At 38.3% G+C, this 19,454-nt stretch overlaps 1 protein-coding gene across 3 annotated transcripts in view; it reads left to right on the top strand.

Moving 5' to 3' along the window:
* The window catches only part of mad1l1 (mitotic arrest deficient 1 like 1), a 246,114-nt gene that overhangs the window by 73,051 nt on the left and 153,609 nt on the right, over positions 1–19,454 (top strand). For all 3 annotated transcript variants that reach the window (XM_041229834.1, XM_041229836.1, XM_041229835.1), the window contains exons 12-14: positions 1,898–2,038; positions 5,148–5,204; positions 16,082–16,170. In XM_041229834.1, the coding sequence (XP_041085768.1) occupies positions 1,898–2,038; positions 5,148–5,204; positions 16,082–16,170 (287 nt within the window). The remainder of the gene's footprint in view (positions 1–1,897; positions 2,039–5,147; positions 5,205–16,081; positions 16,171–19,454) is intronic.

The raw sequence follows: 19,454 nt of genomic DNA on the forward strand, positions 1-19,454 counted from the left end.
AGTTTATCTGATTTTCTTTAATAGTTTAATGTAGTCCAAGTGGACAGCTGCTTCTCTATTAAGTCCTAGTCTAATGTGCTTTTACTGTAACAATATCAGGCACTGATGACTAGTCTATAGGTGTGTGGCTCAGTTTAACAAGTTTGTATCGAATTACATAGATAAAGCTTTAATTTAATTTAGCTCTTGCTGCTCCCTTCCTTAACACACATGTACACTGAACAAAAATATAAACGCAACATGTACAGTGTTGGATCCATGTTTCGTGAGCTGAAATACGAGCCCAGAAATTTTCCATACGGACAAAAAGGTTATTTCTCTCAAATTTTGTGCACAAATTTGTTTACATCTCTGTTAGTGAGCATTTCTCCTTTGCCAAGATAATCCATCCACCTGACAGGTGTGGCATATCAAGAAGTTGATTAAACAGCATGATCATTACACAGGTGCACCTTATTCTGGGAACAATAAAAGGCCACTCTAAAATGTGCAGTTTTGTCACACAACACAATACCACAGATGTCTCAAGTTTTGAGGGAGCGTGCAATTGGCATGCAGACTGCAGGACTGTCCACCAGAGCTGTTGCCAGAGAATTAAATGTTCATTTCTCTACCATAAGCCACCTCCAATGTCGTTTTAGAGAATTTGGCAGTACTTCCAACCGGCCTTACAACCACGGACCGCATGTAACCACGCCATGTAACCACGTCAGCCCAGGATCTCCACATCCGGCTTCTTCACCTGCGGGATCGTCTGAGACAGCTGATGAAACTCTGGGTTTGCACAACCAAAGAATTTCTGCACAAACTGTCAGAAACCGTCTTAGGGAAGCTCATCTGCATGCTCGTCGTCCTCACCAGGGTCTTGACCTGACTGCAATTCGGCATCGTAACTGACTTCCGTGGGCAAATGCTCACCTTCGATGGCCACTGGCAGGCTGGAGAAGTGTGCTCTTCGCTGTATGCGAAGGAGATGTGTTGCGCTGCTCGAGGCAAATGGTGATCACACCAGATACTGACTGGTTTTCTGATCCACGCCCCTACCTTTTTTTTTTTTTTTTTTTTTTTATTAAGGTACCTGTGACCAACAGATGCATATCTGTATTCCCAGTCATGTGAAATCCATAGATTAGGGCCTAATGAATTTATTTCAGTTGACTGATTTCCTTGTATGAACTGTAACTCAGTAAAATCTTTGAAATTGTTGCGTTTTATATTTTTGTTCGGTGTATTTAATGCATCCAAGTAGACGTAGAACTAAAAGAATAATGCAATCAGTATTGCTGGAGGCAAAGTTGTTATATTCTCAGTGGAGTCATTTGGATTCAACAGACATGACTGCCTGTCAGAGTAGGCGGCAGGATATGCAAAGTGCAGATTGATTGTGATTGCTGAAGTGTCTCACCTACACGCCTCGGCCTTTTCTTTTCTCTGTTCTGCATGAAACATAATGAGTACTGTAATTATCTGTATGTAGTGCGCTCCCTGCAGATAATGAGCATGACTGATCTGCCTTGGATAACCTGTAACTCTTGTATGACACCCTACTGTACCCTACCAAAAACATAATAGGATGCCATGTAGAATACAAAAAAAAAAAAACAACCCAAAAACTTTTACCTCGGTCATAAATCCTCCTAAAATTTGTTAAAGGGTGTTTGATATATTCTGACTACTACGGTAGTTTTGAAAATTAAACATGCTGCTAATTGTCAATAAGTCACTTAATTTTGAACTGAGTAGAGTGAGGCCAGTCAATAAATTGATCTGAAGGCATTCAAAGTGTAAAAGACTCAAGATTATTGCTCATATTGGTTCTTATTCCAAGTGGGACATGCAGGGTTAGAGTAGAGGCCATGGTGCCAGTTTGTTGATTCCTCTTGTCTCCTTTGTTCAGGAGCGTGATGGTATGAGGGCTATCCTGGAGTCTTATGACAGTGAACTGACGGCCTCTGAGTATTCCCCCCAGCTGAGTCGACGAGTCCGGGAGGCTGAGGAGATGGTTCAGAAAGTTCAGGCTCACAATTCGGAGATGGAGGTAAGTTTTGTAAAAGTCTCTTCTAACCTTCAAACACTTAAAGGAATTATCATACCCTCCAAATTTCATTTGTATCCCATGTATTGTCTCGAATTGCTGTTAATCATTATGTATTACTGTTTCAACACACATTGATATCTGGCATGTTTAATGAAGTAACCAGTAAACACATTACCCTAGGTGCAGTTTGCATTACAGAAAGTCCTGAGAATATATACTTTTTTCTGTGTTTTCTTCCTTCCACTGCTTTTAGATGAATGTTAGCAAACTCACACCTTTGTATATAACTTAAAAGGTCAGTTGCTTCCTTGTCTTTAAATTGTTATGTATTCATGTGACATCTGTAGTTAACAACAAAAGCTTTTAACAGAGACACTTCTCTCCCATCCTTATCCTTTTATTTTTCTCAAATCTGAGAAATCCAAACCAGGTATTTACCAAGGCTTCTAGGATGTCTGTCTGATTTAGTTTTCTTGTGTTTTTTGAAACCATGTTATGAACAGACCTGTCTGTGACCTTGCAACCTCATTGGTGAGAAGAGTTAAAAGAATGAAGACAATTTGCATGTGAAACAGTCTGTTAATGTGATACCACAAAAACTTTACCATGAACGAGGCAGGTATTCCTGTCAACAGGAAAAACAGAAAAATGCATTATTTTATGTCTGAATTTTGGCTGTACTCTAGGGAAAATATCTACATTCTATACACCGAAATATTTAATGTAGTGCATTTCTATGTAATATCTGTAATCGCTGTCAGTCGGAGCTTATTTTTAATACTTGATTTGTCTGCTGTTGTGGTACCTCCCTGCTTTAGTGTTTGCTATTCAAATAGCCAAATCGTGGATGTTGGTTTGTTCACTGTCAGTGCAGGTCACGTATACTGTAGACATGCTTCTGCAATCACTTCACAGTGGGGTGTTAGGAATGACAAAGCTTTCATGTTTTTTCTATATATTGTGAGATAGCAGGGAGGAGGTTAAAATCTTTCCCTGCTAAAACCATGTGAGAGTGCACATTTGGGTGTTATGGGGTTTAATTGATTAATTGTTTTATTGTTTAGTAATCCCCTGGTGGTAATTGTAAATTGGAGCCAGGTGTAGGGTATTTGAGAGGCAGCCAGTCTGTTCCAGGCTGCTGCTGAGAGAAGAGCCCGACTGTGTGTGTGAGCAGTCGTATTCAAAATAAGGTATTGTGTGAAGCCTGTGAAAGTTTTATGTTCGGGTCAGGTAAACCCTAGCCGTCCTGTGTGTTAGTTAGGGATCTGCTGGTGTTTAGTTAGTGCTCCGAGTAGGAGCTAGGTGTTTGTTTGTTTTGTGTTTATTTCATGTGTTTATTAAAAGTGCGCGTGATCGCTGTTTCAGTTCAATCCTGTGTGTTGGGTCGTGATTTAGAAGGGAGAAGAACCCGTGAGAGCCTGTGTGGCGAGCACTCTCTCTCTCTCTCTCTCTCTCTCTCTCTCTCTCTCTCTCTCTCTCTCTCTCTCTCTCTCTCTCTCTCTCTCTCTCTCTCTCTCTCTATATATATATATATATATATATATATATATATATATATATATATATATATATTTATTTATTTATTTATAATCTCATTGGTTCCCAGAATGTCAGCTGCGCAGTATCCTTGCTAGAAGGCCAACCAGTGGCTGTGTCTGACTCATAAATCATTAGACATAAAATAGAAGAGGACATGGGCTGGGTCCTTCAAGAGCCCCTTTAACTGTTATATGGTATTCCATTTTAATAATGCAAGTGCAAGGACCTAATTTGTTTTCTGTCCACTAGGAACCTTTCATGATGATGTATATACAGTGGTTTGCAGAAGTATTCACTCCCCCTGCAAAGTTTTCACATTTTGTTGACACCTGAGTGTACTCCACAGCGCTTTCAAATTAGAATTTACATATAGAATCTACACAAACTACTCCACATTGATAAAGTTAAAAAATGCATATAGAATTTAAGTAAGATTTACAGAGAAAAACAGATTACTCTGTTGCATAAGTATTCAACCACTTTGCTACTGCAGCCCTAAATCAGCTCAGGTGCAAATTTGAAAGGTCCAATTAGTGAAATAGTTTCCGCCTGTGTGTACGCAAAGTGGTTTAACGTGTAGATAATTTCCCTCAGGTATATAAAGGCTTTCAAGCTGCAACTCACAGTGATCCATCAAAGCAACCATGAAGACCAAGGAGCTTTTGAAACAAGTCAGGGATAAAGTGATAGTGGCGCACAGAGCAGAAGGGTACAAGAAAATTTCAAAGGTGCTGATTCTCCCTCTCAGCACAGTGAAGTCCATCATTTAGAAGTAGATGATGTGTCATACCACCCAGACACTACCCAGATCAGGATGTCCTCCCAAACCGAGCAGGAAACTGGTTTGGGATGTCACTTTGAAGCCAGCAGTGACCTTGAGAGATCTGCAAAGTTCTGTGTCTGAGATGGGAGTCAGTGTTCACACATCAACAATAAGCCGGTCCCTACACAAAGTTGGCCTGTATGGACAGGTGGTAAGAAAGAAGCACGTATGGTGTTTGCAAAAAATCATGCAGATGATACTGCAGACCATGTGGAAAAACGTTTTGAGGTCAGACGTGACAAAAATTGAACTTTTCGGTCTGAATTCCAAGCGTTACGTCTGGCGCAAACCCAACACGGCACATCACCCAGTCAACACCATTTAAAATTTATGGCGAGACTTGAAGATTGCAGTCCATCGACAATCCCCAACAAACTTATCAGAACTTTGTTGTGAAGAATGAGCAAAAATTTCACCATCCTACTGAACAAAGCTAGCAGAGACGTATCCAAAAAGACTCATAGCAGTAATTGCTACAAAAGGTGCTTCTACCAAGTACTGACTTAAGGGTCTGAATACTTGTGCAACCAGTAAATTTCATTTTGTACATTCTTTGCTGACATTTAACCTCCTCCTCATGTGTTCAGTGTAACCATTACCACTTTGAATAAAGTTTGTTGGAAAAACTGCATACATTATTTGTAGTTGAACAAAATGTGACATTATTGGTAGAGGGTGAGAACTTTTGCAAACCACTGTATGTACCGTGTGTGTAATATAATGTAAACATTTTTTCCCCTTTTCAAGGTTCAACTTTCCAAAGCTCAAGAGGAGGCAGGAACTTTCAAACTGCAAGCACAAACAGTAAGTCAAATAAATACATACATACACAACATCAATAGTCATTGCTTCAGTGGCATAGCTGTTTAGAGTAACAAAATAGAAAGTCCAGTGGTTCACCTTCAGAGTTGGTGTTGCTGGAAGATAAAGTAAACCAAAAATGTTGTCTTAGTCCTAACCTTATTTTGGGACTTTAGGCTACTGTGAATGGAAATCTCACCAGTTATGGTACAAAACTATTGTTACACTTGCCAGAAATTGTACAAATTGCACATTGAGGTAAAAGCCGTGGATAAATCGTGACCCTCTGGTATAGTATTAGGTAACAATCCATTTTCCTTAAACAGAAAAGACTACCACTGTTTAAAAGTCTGCTTAATACATTACCACAGAATACATAGTCCCCAGGGTTTTGTTATTCCCATTATACAGTACACTGTTTTCTTCTTATGGACACTTGATTACTCCTAACATGGTCCTGTTTACCACATTTTTGCTTTAAACTGATTTACGATAACATTCACATAGTTTTATTGAAAGTATATGCAGCTGTGCCTGGTTATTGTCTGCTAGTGCATAGCTGGGCAATTGCTTCCGAAAGCAAGGATAATTTATATGCTAATTTTATTTATCTGATTTGATTTTAATATACGATTGTGAGCTACCTATTAAAAAAAAGTCAATGTTTTCTTTTTTCTTTTCTAATCCTGTATGTTCCTAGTTAGGTTTAGCTAATCTAATTTATGAGAGCTGGTTTTTCATTTGGTCTGTGCTGCATTGCTTTTGTAATTTTGAAATATATTCAGCACTCCTTATTCAGGAAGTAGCCCAGGACCCCCTGAGGTTCATAAAGATGGTTATTTTAATATTTCATTACTTTCGTGGAGTTGCTGTAGTATATTGGAAGTAGCCTGATATGGATATAAAGTCTCATTCTGGACACAATTTGGAAAATCGTCAGTTGTAAGATTTGCATGCATTACACTGCCTAGATATTGTGTTCAACTCATTAGTAGGAGTAGAACTATTGTTCAGGCCCCCCTACTCCCTGACCTCTCCAATTGGGAGACGATCTGAAAATCTCCTTAGTTCTCTATAATGCTGTTTTAGCTGGGCCTTTTTACTATTGTGTTATCATCTTATCATAATGACTTTAATCACTCCAAGTCCTAGTGCCTTGTGCATAGGACCAAGTCACCCTGCAGTGTTTTCAGACCTGACCTCCTGTAGACCACCCAAAGTTTATTGCCACTGCCTGGGTACTGTTTTTAACCAGTAAGGGTATAAATATGTTCACTGGCAGGTGGAATTTTGGGGGTGGGGGTTCCTCCAGCTTGTTGTGAATTGTGTGGTGTGTGGCAATCATTTGGACACAGCGGTTTTCATTGGAGATGCATATGTCCAAGGGGTAGGTAACCTTGGTCCTTCCTGAAATTAAATCATTAAGTACTTGGTCAGAGGATAATTTTGGATTAGTTAAATTAAGACCTGGACTAGAAGCTCCAAAGTTTCCTACCCTTCCACAAGGTCAAAGTCATCTTTGCTGATTCTCTGTTGGTCTTGTTTTGTACTCGTACTAACTCATTCTAACTCATTCGGTAATGCGTGGCAATCGTACTAGTCATGAAATATATCACACACAGTCAAATTTAATGTATTTTCTTGCATTCTGTTAACATGATTGGAAATTATTTTCATGCATTGTACAAAAGACAGTCTAATCTTTTATACGGTAGCTAAATGTATTGAATTTCAATTACAAGTCACTATTTATTGCTCTTTTGTATACTTTAGAAAGCTTGAGGAGAATGTTCGTCACGCTGATGTCCAACTACCATGAACATACTGAGAATCTTAATTTAAATCTTTAAAGGCACAGCTTTAAGGATACAGAACATGATTTTTATTATTCACTGTTCTCTCCGAGTCTGTCTGTGTGTACTGATGTCAAGAAACATAATCACTGTGTTGACAGGAATAATCCCCAATAAAAACAGTCAACTTGTCGATCTTTGCTGGGAGTCTACAGAAAACCTGTCATGCCTTTATGCTGCAGAGAGGTGAGGGAGGGAGGGAAATCAGCAACCAATAGTTCACTTCCTCATGCTTCGGCGACCCTTACTGATATGGTGCGTAGCAGAGACTTTCCAGGCTGGGCCCTCGCCTCCAGAAACAGAGACAATTGGTTTGACAGTGGAAAGGAGGTTTCCTTTTGTCTTTCAATCCTCCTAATCGTTAAGGGGTTGCATGGGAAGAAGGGTTGTATAATGGAAGAGACCAGAGAGTTCACCTAAAGAGCATAACCAAATATTACTAACTTCTGCCATTTCAAAGGGGTGTGTCATTTTCTTTACTTCCTGATCGCTCCTATTAGTATTCCAACCAGCTGACTAGCTGCAATTAGCTTTGTTTAAAGCCAGTTTGTGATTTCAGACAGCTTAAAATGTTTAAAGTTAAAGCCCATTAGTTGATTGCATGAGAGAGAGAGACAGGCAGACACACTGACTCCTGTATTAATTAGTGCACTCGGACTGATGGGCCTGCCTCTCAGTTGTGGTCCTCGATCACTTCCCAAACGTAATTAATATCACACCAACTTGAGGCAGCTTGGTGCAGAGCTACTGCCTCATTAACAAACTTTCCTTAATTAGACACAGCAAGAATTAGAGGAGAAGAGAAACGGTTTTGATTACTGCCATAAAGAAGCACTTAACGTCTGAATCCCACCAGGGACTTCATTTTGTTTTAATTTAATGATTTAAGAAGGAGGAAGATAGTTATGCATGGGATATGATCACAGAAATTGAAAGCTCCAAGATCTTGATTGACAGATAGCATGTGAAAAGTTTTATAATTAAAAAAAACAAAAAAAAAACTGGATGGAAACCTGAAAAGTCTTCATTAGATAAGTATTCACCCCTTTGCTATGACACTCCTAAATAAGCTCAGGTGCAACCAATTGCCTTCATGTTCACACAATAAGTTAAATGGAGTCCATCTGTGTGCAATAAAAGTGGTTCACATGATTTCAGATTAAATACACCTGCCTCTGTAAGGTCCCTCAGTTGGGTAGTGTATTCAAACTAAAGATACTACCATGAAGACCAGTTCAAAACAACTCCGGGATAAAGTTGTAGAAAGGCACATATCAGGGGAGGAGTATAAAAAGATTTCAAAGGCATTGAATATCCCTTGGAGCACAGTCAGGTCGATCATTAAGAAGTGGAAGGTATACGGCACCACCCAGAATCTGCTTAGAGCAGGCTGTTCTCCCGAACTGAGCAGCTGGGTAAGAAGGGCATTGGTCAGAGAAGCCACCAAGAGGCCAATGACACTGAAAGACCTACAGCGTTCCATGACTGAGATGGGAGAAAATGTCCATATGTCAACAATAACTGAGGTACTCCACAAATCTGGTCTGTATGGAAGAGTGGGGGGGTGGGGGGGCGAATGAGTGTCTGCAGGCAACAGTGAAGCATGGTGGAGATTCCTTGCAAGTTTGGGGCTGCATATCTGCAAATGGAGTTGGGGATTTGGTCAGAATTAATGGTCTCCTCAATGCTGAGAAGTACAGGCAGATACTTATCCATCATGCAATACCATCAGGGAGGCATCTGATTGGCCCCAAATTTATTCTGCAGCATGACAACGACCCCAAACATACAGCGAAAGTCATTAAGAACTATCTTCAGTGTAAAGAAGAACAAGGAGTCCTGGAAGTGATGGTATTGCCCCACAGAGCCCTGATCTCAACATCATAGAGTCTGTCTGGGACTACAAGAGGAGAGAGAAGCAACTGAGGCTGCCTAAATCCACAGAAGAACTGTGGTTAGTTCTCCAAGATGTTTGGGCCAACCTACCTGCCAAGTTCCTTCAAAAACTGTGTGCAAGTGAACCTAGAAGAATTAATGCTGTTTTGAAGGCAAAGGGTGGTCACACCAAATATTGATTTGATGTAGATTTTTCTTCTGTTCACTCACTTTGCATTTTGTTAATTGATAAATATAAACTATTAACAAGTCTATTTTTGAAAGCATTCTTACTTTACAGCATTTTTTCAAACCTGCCTAAAACTTTTGCACAGTACTGTGTGTGTGTGTAATATATATATATATATATATATATATATATATATATATATATATATATATATATATATATATATATATATATATATATATACACACACACATACATACAGTGGCTTGCAAAAGTATTCAGACCCATGACCAATTCTCTCATATTATTGAATTACAAATGGTACATTGAAATTTCGTTCTGCTTGATATTTTATTTTTAAAACACTGAAACTCGGAATCAATTATTGTAAGGTGACATTGATTTTATGTTGGGAAATATTTTTAAGAAAAAAAAAAAAACTGAAATATCTTGTTTGCTTAAGTATTCAACCCCTGTGCTGTGGAAGCTCCCAGTTTGCACCGATGAAAGAAATTGCCCTAGCGAGGACACAATTACCTTACCATTGGCCTCCACCTGTGAACCATTGAAGTTGCTGTCACATTTTCTGGATAAAAACCCCGCTGTTGAAGGATCATTGGTAAGGCTGTGAATCTGAAGGAAAATGAAGACCAAAGAGCTTTCTACAGAAGTTAGAGATAAAGTAATACAAATGCATAGATTAGGGAAAGGGTACAAAATAATATCCACGTGTTTGGATATGCCAGTGAGCACAGTTGGATCAATAATCAGGAAGTGGAAGCTGCATCACACCACCCAAGCACTGCCAAGAAAAGGCCGTACCTCAAAACTCAGTGCTCTAACAAGGAGACTTGTGAGAGAAGCCACAGAGAGGCCAACAATCATTTTGAAGGAGCTACAGGGTTCAGTGGCTGGGAGTGGAGTGATGGTGCACCAGTCAACCATATCAAGAGCTCTGCATAACACTGGCCTGTATGGGAGGGTGGCAAGAAAGAAGCCGTTACTCAAAAAGTACCATCTGAAAGCATGTCTGGAGTTTTCCAGAAAGCATGACAGTGACCCAGCTGCGATTTGGGAAAAGGTTTTGTGGTCAGATGAGACGAAGATAGAGCCGTATGTGTGGCGCAAACCTAACGCTGCCCATGCTTCAAGACACACCATCCCTACGGTGAAATTTGGTGGTGGCAGCATCATGCTGTGGGGATGCTTCTCATCAGCAGGGACTGGGCATCTTTTTACAATTGAAGGAAGAATGGATGGAGCAAAATACAGGCAAATACTGCAAGAGAATCTGCTTCAGTCTGCTAAAAAACTGAAGCTTGGGAGGAAATTCACCTTTCAGCAGGACAATGATCCCAAGCACAAGGCCAAAGCAACATTGGAGTGGCTCAAGAACAAAAAGGTGAATGTCCTACAGTGGCCCAGTCAAAGTCCTGATCTCAGTCCCATTGAGTATGTGGCAGTGTTTGAAAATTGCTGTCCACAAGCGTCGTCCAACCAACCTGAACAACCTGGAGCAAATCTGCCAAGAAGAATGGGCCAAAATCACTCTGACACTGTGTGCAAAGCTGGTACATACTTACCCCAAAAGACTTAAAGCTGTTATTGCAGTGAAAGGTGGCTCTAACAAATATTAGTGTGTGGGGGTTGAATACTTATGCAAGCAAGATATTTCAGTTTTTTATTTCTCTTAAAAATATTTCCCAACATAAAACCAGTGTCACCTTACAATAATTGATTTTGAGTTTCAGTGTTTTAAAATAAAATAACAAACAGAACGAAATTTCAATGTACCATTTGTAATTCAGTAATATGAGAGAATTAGTCAGGGTTCTGAATACTTTTGCAAGCCACTGTATGTGTGTGTGTGTGTGTGTATATATATAACATACACACACACACACACACACACACACATATATATATATATATATATATATATTATATATATATATATATATATATATATCTAAGGACATTTCATTAGAGTTCTTACATTTCATTTACCTTCCGCAGGGTAATGTGTAAACACCTTGGTGAAGTGTTGGTGCCGAAAGAACCCTAGAAGTTAAATATAATTTAAGTTGCTTAGTTAACAGCAGATCTGTGTTTTAATAGATTGAATGAAATGGTTTATGCAAATGTTATAAATTACATGGAAGGCTGAGAAGATTCAAGCATGTATGTATTGCCTTCTCTTAGGGTCACTGTCCGCCTAATGATAGTAATAGCCGCCTTTTAATATCCTTTTTTAATGCATTGTGATTCAGCTCAGCTAATGCTCATCTAGATTTATACTTGTAATGACATTTTTTTTATGAACAGAGCATTAAACGGACACAATGAATAATTGAGTGATCAACTGAAATATGTGGCCTAGTAGGCAAACCAGTTCATTTAATTTGATAGCCTAGCAACTGGTTCCATAGCTTCCATGCGTTTAGCTATGCAATACAATTCAATCAGAGGGTGCTCTGTCTTACCAAGTTGTGTTTTTACTTTTCTTTATGGTAAATTGCACACAGTCATAAAAGCTATTTTTTCCCATCTGTGTTTTTAGCAATTATCATTGTAAAAAAATAAATGAATAAGCATATTGCTGTCATTTGAATTCTCCTGGCATGGTGCAGATGCTATACATTTGTTTTTTCTCATTAGAGTATGCGTTCATAAAAAGTGTAGGAGAATAAACAGAATGAGATGCTTTACATGAATAGTTTTTTGCCCTGGTTGATGTTTGATATTATAGATGTAATAATGAACATTATCTATACACTATGCAAAAAACAATTTCTTGGGTATTTGTTTATTTAAGAAATTTATGCAAGGGAACTACTTGTCTGAATATATTTAACAATACTAGCTAAAAATGCTTGAATCCACAGAGTAGGTATCCTTGGTCTGGGTTCTTGAGAAATCGTATGATCGTGTGACATTACCATTCTGTTGGATTCACCTGCTGTGAGCTTTAGTGGCAGCCCGTTAGCAACTTTTTAGTGGTCTAAATTTAGCCTTGATAGTCTTTTTTATCGTATAGCTGTTCAAGGATTGAGAACAAAGGGAGTTCAATGTAATTGCTTAGCTCATTTGGGATTGAAATCTGCATTACAAAAGAATCACTACTGGCTCCTAATGTTTAGCTTCTTGTATTAAAGGGCTGGCGGTGTGCTTTTGAATTTGAAGTGGATGGAGTGTAGGGTGCTCTTCAGGGTTGGAGTTGAGCATTAAAGAAGTCCTGGCTTGTCATTGCATCACAGCATGTTTCATTATAAGGGCTCGTCTGAGTGCCTGTTCTGAAGTAAGAAAGCATGCATTGATTTTTTTATTTCCTTCTGACATGCACATTGCATTATGAAACCTCTGTACAAGAGTACCTCTTCATTTGTTTTATTTTCTCAATCATTTTTTTTCTGTAACACGGTTTGTGTTTAAAGGGCTTGAACTGCAAGCTCGAAACCAGAGCGTCCTCTGAGGTTCAGGCTGGCTCGAGCCAATGACAGACTTTTTTGCTCTCTACTGTATTTTCAGGTAGTGTTCTGAGTAGTTACTCCTCTTAAATTAGTAGACAGGGAAAAGGAAATGATATGACCGATGCTATACTGGCACAGCAACCCATAAGTATCGTCCCTACTTGACATTTACAATAGCACCCAATGATTTTTAGATTGGTAGCATTAGATGCGTTGCATTGGATCCTGAGCAAATGTCTGGTTGTGTACACACAACAGGTCTTGCGCAGCATTATCTATTGTGTACATTCCAAGTGTCGTCTTCCTAAATGTCGGGGTGGCATGAAAATGACATTACTAAGCAGTTCTTGCATGTACTGTATCATGGATAACGGGTATAGCAACATTTGGTTATCCTTGAAACTTTGCATTAATCATATAAGCAAGTGTTGACCTATCCACCCATGTTATCAGAAAAATACAACAATAAAAGTAGTACACACTATCCACTATCCTTCCCACCTAGGCTTGCATGGATGTAAAGCAAGTTGCTTACATCAAGTACATAAACTGTTTCAACTTTATAGTTGGGACTTTTTCAAGCTGTTTTCGTTGTTTTGTCCCAGACGTGTTCCTAATGTTCTTGTGATGAAATGTGATTTTTCTGTTCTGGTTCCCTGTCTGCTGACATCCTGCATTGGCCTTTTTGGATTAGACCAAATAAATAAATAAATACGTCTCTTTACATGTTGCATCACAGAACAGGAAATGTGCCATTTATTTACTTGGGGCCCAATTCCTGTCAGTGCCCATGACTTATTAGAAAATGTGATTGATTTATTAAATAAAAAAAATGTATAGGCTTGGGATTAGTCTCTAATTATGTGTAGACAAATTACACCGAAATCTGTTATTTCAAGCTGGATTAGAACCGCATTCCCAGAGCTGAAGGAGAGTAGGTGGCAAAAACAACTGCTGATCTCTCACGCCAGCTCACCAACTTCCCACTACATCTTAATTTCTAGTCGGCAGATGATGTGCAGGTGGACCAGAGAGAGTAATGCCAATTCATCTTGTCAAGTCCAAGTGCAGCCAGGAAGCTTTACTCGGGGCAAACTATGCAGTGATCTTGATGAATGAGATATCAAACATCTCTTTGATTCCACCTGCCACAATATACAGGCAAAAAACAGACCTGAATTACAGCACATGAAAACCAAATGAGACAGAGATTAGGAATTAATGTTTCAAATTATATCATACTCTCCCTGAGCCATGGTGTATGATCTCTCAACTATTTTGCTATTAATTAGATAATTAGCAAAATATAAGGATCCAAGATCCTATCATATTAATTGAATTTAAAATGTGCCTTTATTTTATTATTTAAAAGAGAAAATTAGATTTGCTGTGTAAAAGGCATATCAGTTTATGTAATGTTTAATTCCCAGTTGTTAATTTTACTTTGTCTAATACAGCATACAATCTAATCAACTTTGTTTTCTGATCATTTGTTTCTTCTACTCCCAACATGTCAGCAGTGATCCATCCGAGAAGGGCAACTAGTGCTGATGTTTCACACGCATTCAGTGAAAGACCGTTGGATATCTCTTGCTGTATGGATTCACTGTTCATTAATTGTCATAATGAAACCCCTGAAATGAGTCTTAATATCACCAGAGACACAACTTCATGATCCTCCTGCCATGCTTTAGAATTTACTCTGTAACCCTGTCTCTTTCCATTCTCGCATTTCACCATGCTCATGAGACCACACTTTCTGAAGCTCCGTTGCTTGCCTTCAATTACTTTATTTTAAACGGCAGCTTTTTCGGATGCTGCAGTGCTTCAGCTTTTGTATTTCCCAGTTCTAGTATTTATTTTCATAGATTAGGACGACCTTGTGTGCGGTCAGCTTTTTTGCTTGAGATTGTTGTTTTGACGGTGCACCTACAGCAATCTCTGGAATGAGTTCTGCAGTCTGTATTTGTATAATATAACTTACTGTAGAACTTAACCACATTGATTTAGCAGCAGGGGCAAGATCCACAATTAATTTGGGAGACTATACACATATACTACATTCATATAGGGAGGGAGGATGTTAAAAAATAGATAATGGGAGAGCAGAATATTGACAATGACTATATAAACTGAGCATCTCTCAATGTCTAAATGTTGCTAAAATGTTTTAAAGATTAAATAAAACTTTTTTGGAGATAGCATTGGGGTGTGCAGTTTTCCTGATTTCAATGGATTTTGGAGAAAGTTTGATACCTTGTTAGAAACCAGCACTTCTGCGATCCAGGGCAATTGCTTAATCAATTTAAAATGCTGGGTTATACCAAGAAAGTCCACAAATTTATTTTCTGTAGATATATTTATGTAAAAAAATAAATAAATAAATAAATAATGCTGGCATAATACCAATAGAACCATATGGGACTCTATACTTTTATGTGACTGATTGCTGTTTATTACTTCTGTGAAATAAAAACAGTTCTCAGTCAATCAATCAGTTTAAATCTAACGTGACTGCTCTTGTCTGAAACTCAAATTAGTTTTCTGTTAGGGAGGGAACAACTGAAATGATGAGTAATTGGAAAGCCACAATGTTTGTCTCCCTGTCGGTGTCTCTACAACATAAATGTTGCCTTCATTAGAACTGAAGCCTGTTGGAGGCAGAGAATCCAAATTGTAACAAGGCTGTCTGTCTAGGGTGGTATCGCTGCACATTGTAATAGTCTTTATCTAGGGTGGTATCCGTGCACATTGTAATAGTCTTTATCTAGGATACAGAGACGGAAATAAGATGCCTATTGCGTAGCAGTTTCACCCATTCCAGGTTTTACTACAGGCTTGATCAGTATGTAGGTAACAAGCTCCAGGTGTGTCTTAGTCATAGCAAAACCAGAATTGGATCAAACTGTTGTGCAATGGGTGTCTTATTTCCCTGCTAGGATGGTATCGCTGCACGTTGTTTATTTTGCTTGACCTCTTGAACTGATTAGTATGCTCGAATGCCAATTACCAGATTGATGTGTGTGGGAATGTACTGATAATTTATTTATTCTTGCAGCATGGTGGTTTATCATTGTGCAGGAGTTCAATATTTTTTCCCCCAGTTACAAAAGCTGTAGGTGCATAAACCCATAGTGATTCTGTTTTACTTAATACATTTATGTAGTTATCCTTTTCTGTATGGAAAAATAGAGCTTTTGTAAAACATAATAAATGGCTCTGCTACTTTCCAATAATAGTTGTACTTAGTGATCAACTCTTCTTGACCAACTGATGCAGGAATTCGCCAAAAGTGTTGCAAGTTTTATCTCAATACTCGAGTACTGTAGAAGGCTGACAGGGTAACACGGACTGTATGTTACTGTCACTGAATTTTAAAATAAGTTCACCTCAAAGTGTTTGGTTCATTTAGTTTCATTTTTGTCATGATACCTGTCATTGACATAAAATATGAAATGCATACAAAGTAATACAATATTTTTGTTCTTTCAGATGGAAGCAGAGTTTGATATTGTGAAGAGCCAAGCTGCCATGGCAGACGTGAGTGCCTCTGTAACTGTTGAGGAGGTAAACTCCCTCAGGTAAGAACCCTTTGTGTGAGAAGTAAAGATGCCAGCATGAACCCAGTTACTTTGCCCTGTGGGTGTTGGTTATCCTGTTACAGTTGGTTCTGTTGCCAAGAACATGTAAAGGGCTGTCATAAAAACTGAATTTCTGCTAATTTGACATTTTTAGTTTGTAGCTGCATACTGTATTCTTCATCACCATACTGATAATAAGCCTTAACTGAACTTTAAGTGCAAATACAGTAATTATGCAAGCAAATATGAATTTCCTTAGTCTTTGCAGCCTGCTTAAAATCAGTCATCTTTGCATACTCGCAGCTCAAATAAATAATGACTAAATGCTCTAGCTGTCCATCGGTATTTAAACTGAATGGATTGTTCCAGTGATTGGGGACAAGCTGAATGAGTACCAGTATTGTGCCACTTTATATTTAACATATAAGAGAAAACTGCACAGTAGTGTATGTATTACTTGGCACCCACAATGAAGCATCTCCAAGAATGAAAATAAAAGTTGTGAAGTACAGCAAAAAGCTGTTCCTCTTTTGGGAGTTGACTCACCAAATCCTCTCAATACTGGAAATGCCAGTTGACAGTAAATACACATTTTACTTACACAATATTTGAAAAATTGTCCCGTTTCCTCTGTTAACTGTTGAACTACTTTGTTTGCGTATTGATACATTGCCAGGCCTCTTTATGACTTCAATTAATTATTTCACTATAAATCCATGGTAGTTTTGTTTGGAGTTATGTATGCAGAGCATACCGTACACTGCCCGTACAACACATATACTGCCCCGATAACTTTTGTATTGTAAGAAGTGTATCTGATTTTCAGAGAAATGTCAAAGTATTGCTATATATTACATTTATTTGTCATTTAATAGAAAATTGCATCTGTAATAACCTTTAGATTTAACCTTGTTACCTGGTGTTTGATCTACTTCCTTGTTCTGCCATGCTGTGCTAAAATAATATTATTTTTTAAAGCTTTTAGAAAATGAATCTGATTTAAAAATAAATACATGACAACATTCTGAAACCCATAACTGGTTGTGAAGCAGTAATGTAGCTTCTAAAACCTTCACAGTATTTTTAAGTTATAGGAACGGGTTGCTTTTTGTAGTTCAATTGGTTTAAATCAAGAATTGTTTATTACATCCAAGAAGACAAAGTGGTGGATTGCTGTTGTAATGATCTGTCCCCTCTAAATAGTATCTTGCCATTGTGAGGATTTCTCGTGGGGAGATTTTCATTGAATGATTAAGGTTTTTTTTTTAGTTTTGTCTGCAGGGAGTGTGGAAGCTAGATTGTAGGCAGTTTTCTTGGAATTGTGGTAAACTATTGACTGAATTGCTGAAAGAAGAAAAAAAGTAACTAAGTTAGGAACTACAAGAAAAAGATTGATTGAGACATCTTTTAAAATGGGAGCTTGTGCTTCATGTACTGCTATTATCAGTTTGCTCTTTGGTTGACTTCCTTAGAATGTTAATGGCTGACATATTCATCATGGTATTATGCTGGCACATCATTTGCTGCATATCAATATTGTAGACAAATGAGTTTGAGCTATGGTACCCTATTGATGCAGAAACAATAAGTATTGTTTTTGGTGGGTATGTTGAGCAATAAATCATGAACTCTCAGTACTGATCACCATTTCCGTTTGTTTGCTTGTTATTATTATTATTATTATTATTATTATTATTATTATTCATATTATTTTTTAACAATAATTCATCCATGCCTAATATGTATCTCTGGCAATTGACAAATAAACCATCCATCTACATTAAATGTGGAGCAAAATGCAGAAAGTTGCATTTTTTCATATTTTTTTCATAATTTGTTTTACGTCGTATGCATTTCTGTAAATACTTGAAAATGAAAACACATGTTACAACATACAAAACATAAGGAGTATCAAAGCAATGTTCAAGAAAATTGAAAATTGTCTCTAAATCTTGGATTCCTCAAAATAGCCATCCTTTGCTTAATAACAGCCTCACAAACATGAGGCATTTGGTTACCAAGTTTCAGCAGGAAATCACCCGACATGTCTTCCCAGCAGGCCAGGTCATTAGATTGAGTTGTCCTTCACTTTCCTCCTTCGCCAGATAGTTCTTGCACAACTCTGAGGTGTGTTTCGGGTCATTATCTTGCTGAAGAGTGAAGGACTGCCCAACTAGCCGTAATCCTGATGGAATGGCATGCCTCTGAAGTATGCTATGATAGCCATGCTGGTTGAGCTTCCCATGGACTTGGTAAAGATCACCAACTCTGTCACCAGCAAAGCAACCCCAGACCATGACACTGCCTCCTCCATGCTTGACAGTGAGAACCACACATGCAGAACTCATGCGCTCACCCTCTCTGCGTCTTACAAATACTCTGCGGTTGGACCCAGATATTTCAAATTTTGACTCCTCGGCCCACAAGACCGGCTTCCACTCCTCGAATATCCAGTTTCTGTGTTTTTTGGCCCAGGCAAGTCTCTTCCTCTTATTCTGCACTCTTAATGGTTTCTTTGCAGCAATTCTTCCAGTTAGGCCAGCTTCACGCAATCTCCTCTGAACAGTTGATGATGAAACATCTGTACTTCTAGTAGCATTTAGCTGAGCTTGTATTTCAGGGACCGTTAAATCGCCGGTTTCGCAGACTTGTAATTCGAATGAACTTATTCTCTGATACTGAGGTCACCCTTGGCCTGCCTGACCTTGTTCAGTCCTCATGAGTGCCAGTTTCTTCAAATCTTGGCCACAGTGGTTACAGACACTTGCAAAGTTCTTGTGATTTGTCTTAAAGATTGACCTTCATTTCCTAAAGTAATTGCAGACTTTTTTCTTTGCTTAACTGAGCGTATTTTGCCATTTTCTGCTCCCTTACATTCAGGAACGACAAATTTGTGCCTATGCTACCTATATTTATAGCAATCATGGACCCTCACCTGTTAACACAGTTAAATACAGTATAATCGTAAATCTCGAAAAACTACTCACTTCTGAATCTTTTGTAGTCATTTTTGTATTACTTTAGTATAAATACATGTTAATTTGGATTCATATGTTGTTTTTTTCTGACTTTATGTGAACGAAAAGACACACATTTGCCCGTTTTCCCATTGGAAATAGTGATATTTTGAAATACCACTGTCCTGGTCACAAAAGCAAAGTTTGTGGGGAATAATAGCCATTTTCTATACTTTTAAGGCATAAGCAATTAGGAAATAACACTTACTACCCAGGAACAAAAATTGTGTTACATAGTGTAATTGGTGACAAAAGGTTAATTAGGTA

Source organism: Polyodon spathula, chromosome 26, assembly GCF_017654505.1.
Source record: "Polyodon spathula isolate WHYD16114869_AA chromosome 26, ASM1765450v1, whole genome shotgun sequence".
Taxonomy (NCBI): domain Eukaryota; kingdom Metazoa; phylum Chordata; class Actinopteri; order Acipenseriformes; family Polyodontidae; genus Polyodon; species Polyodon spathula.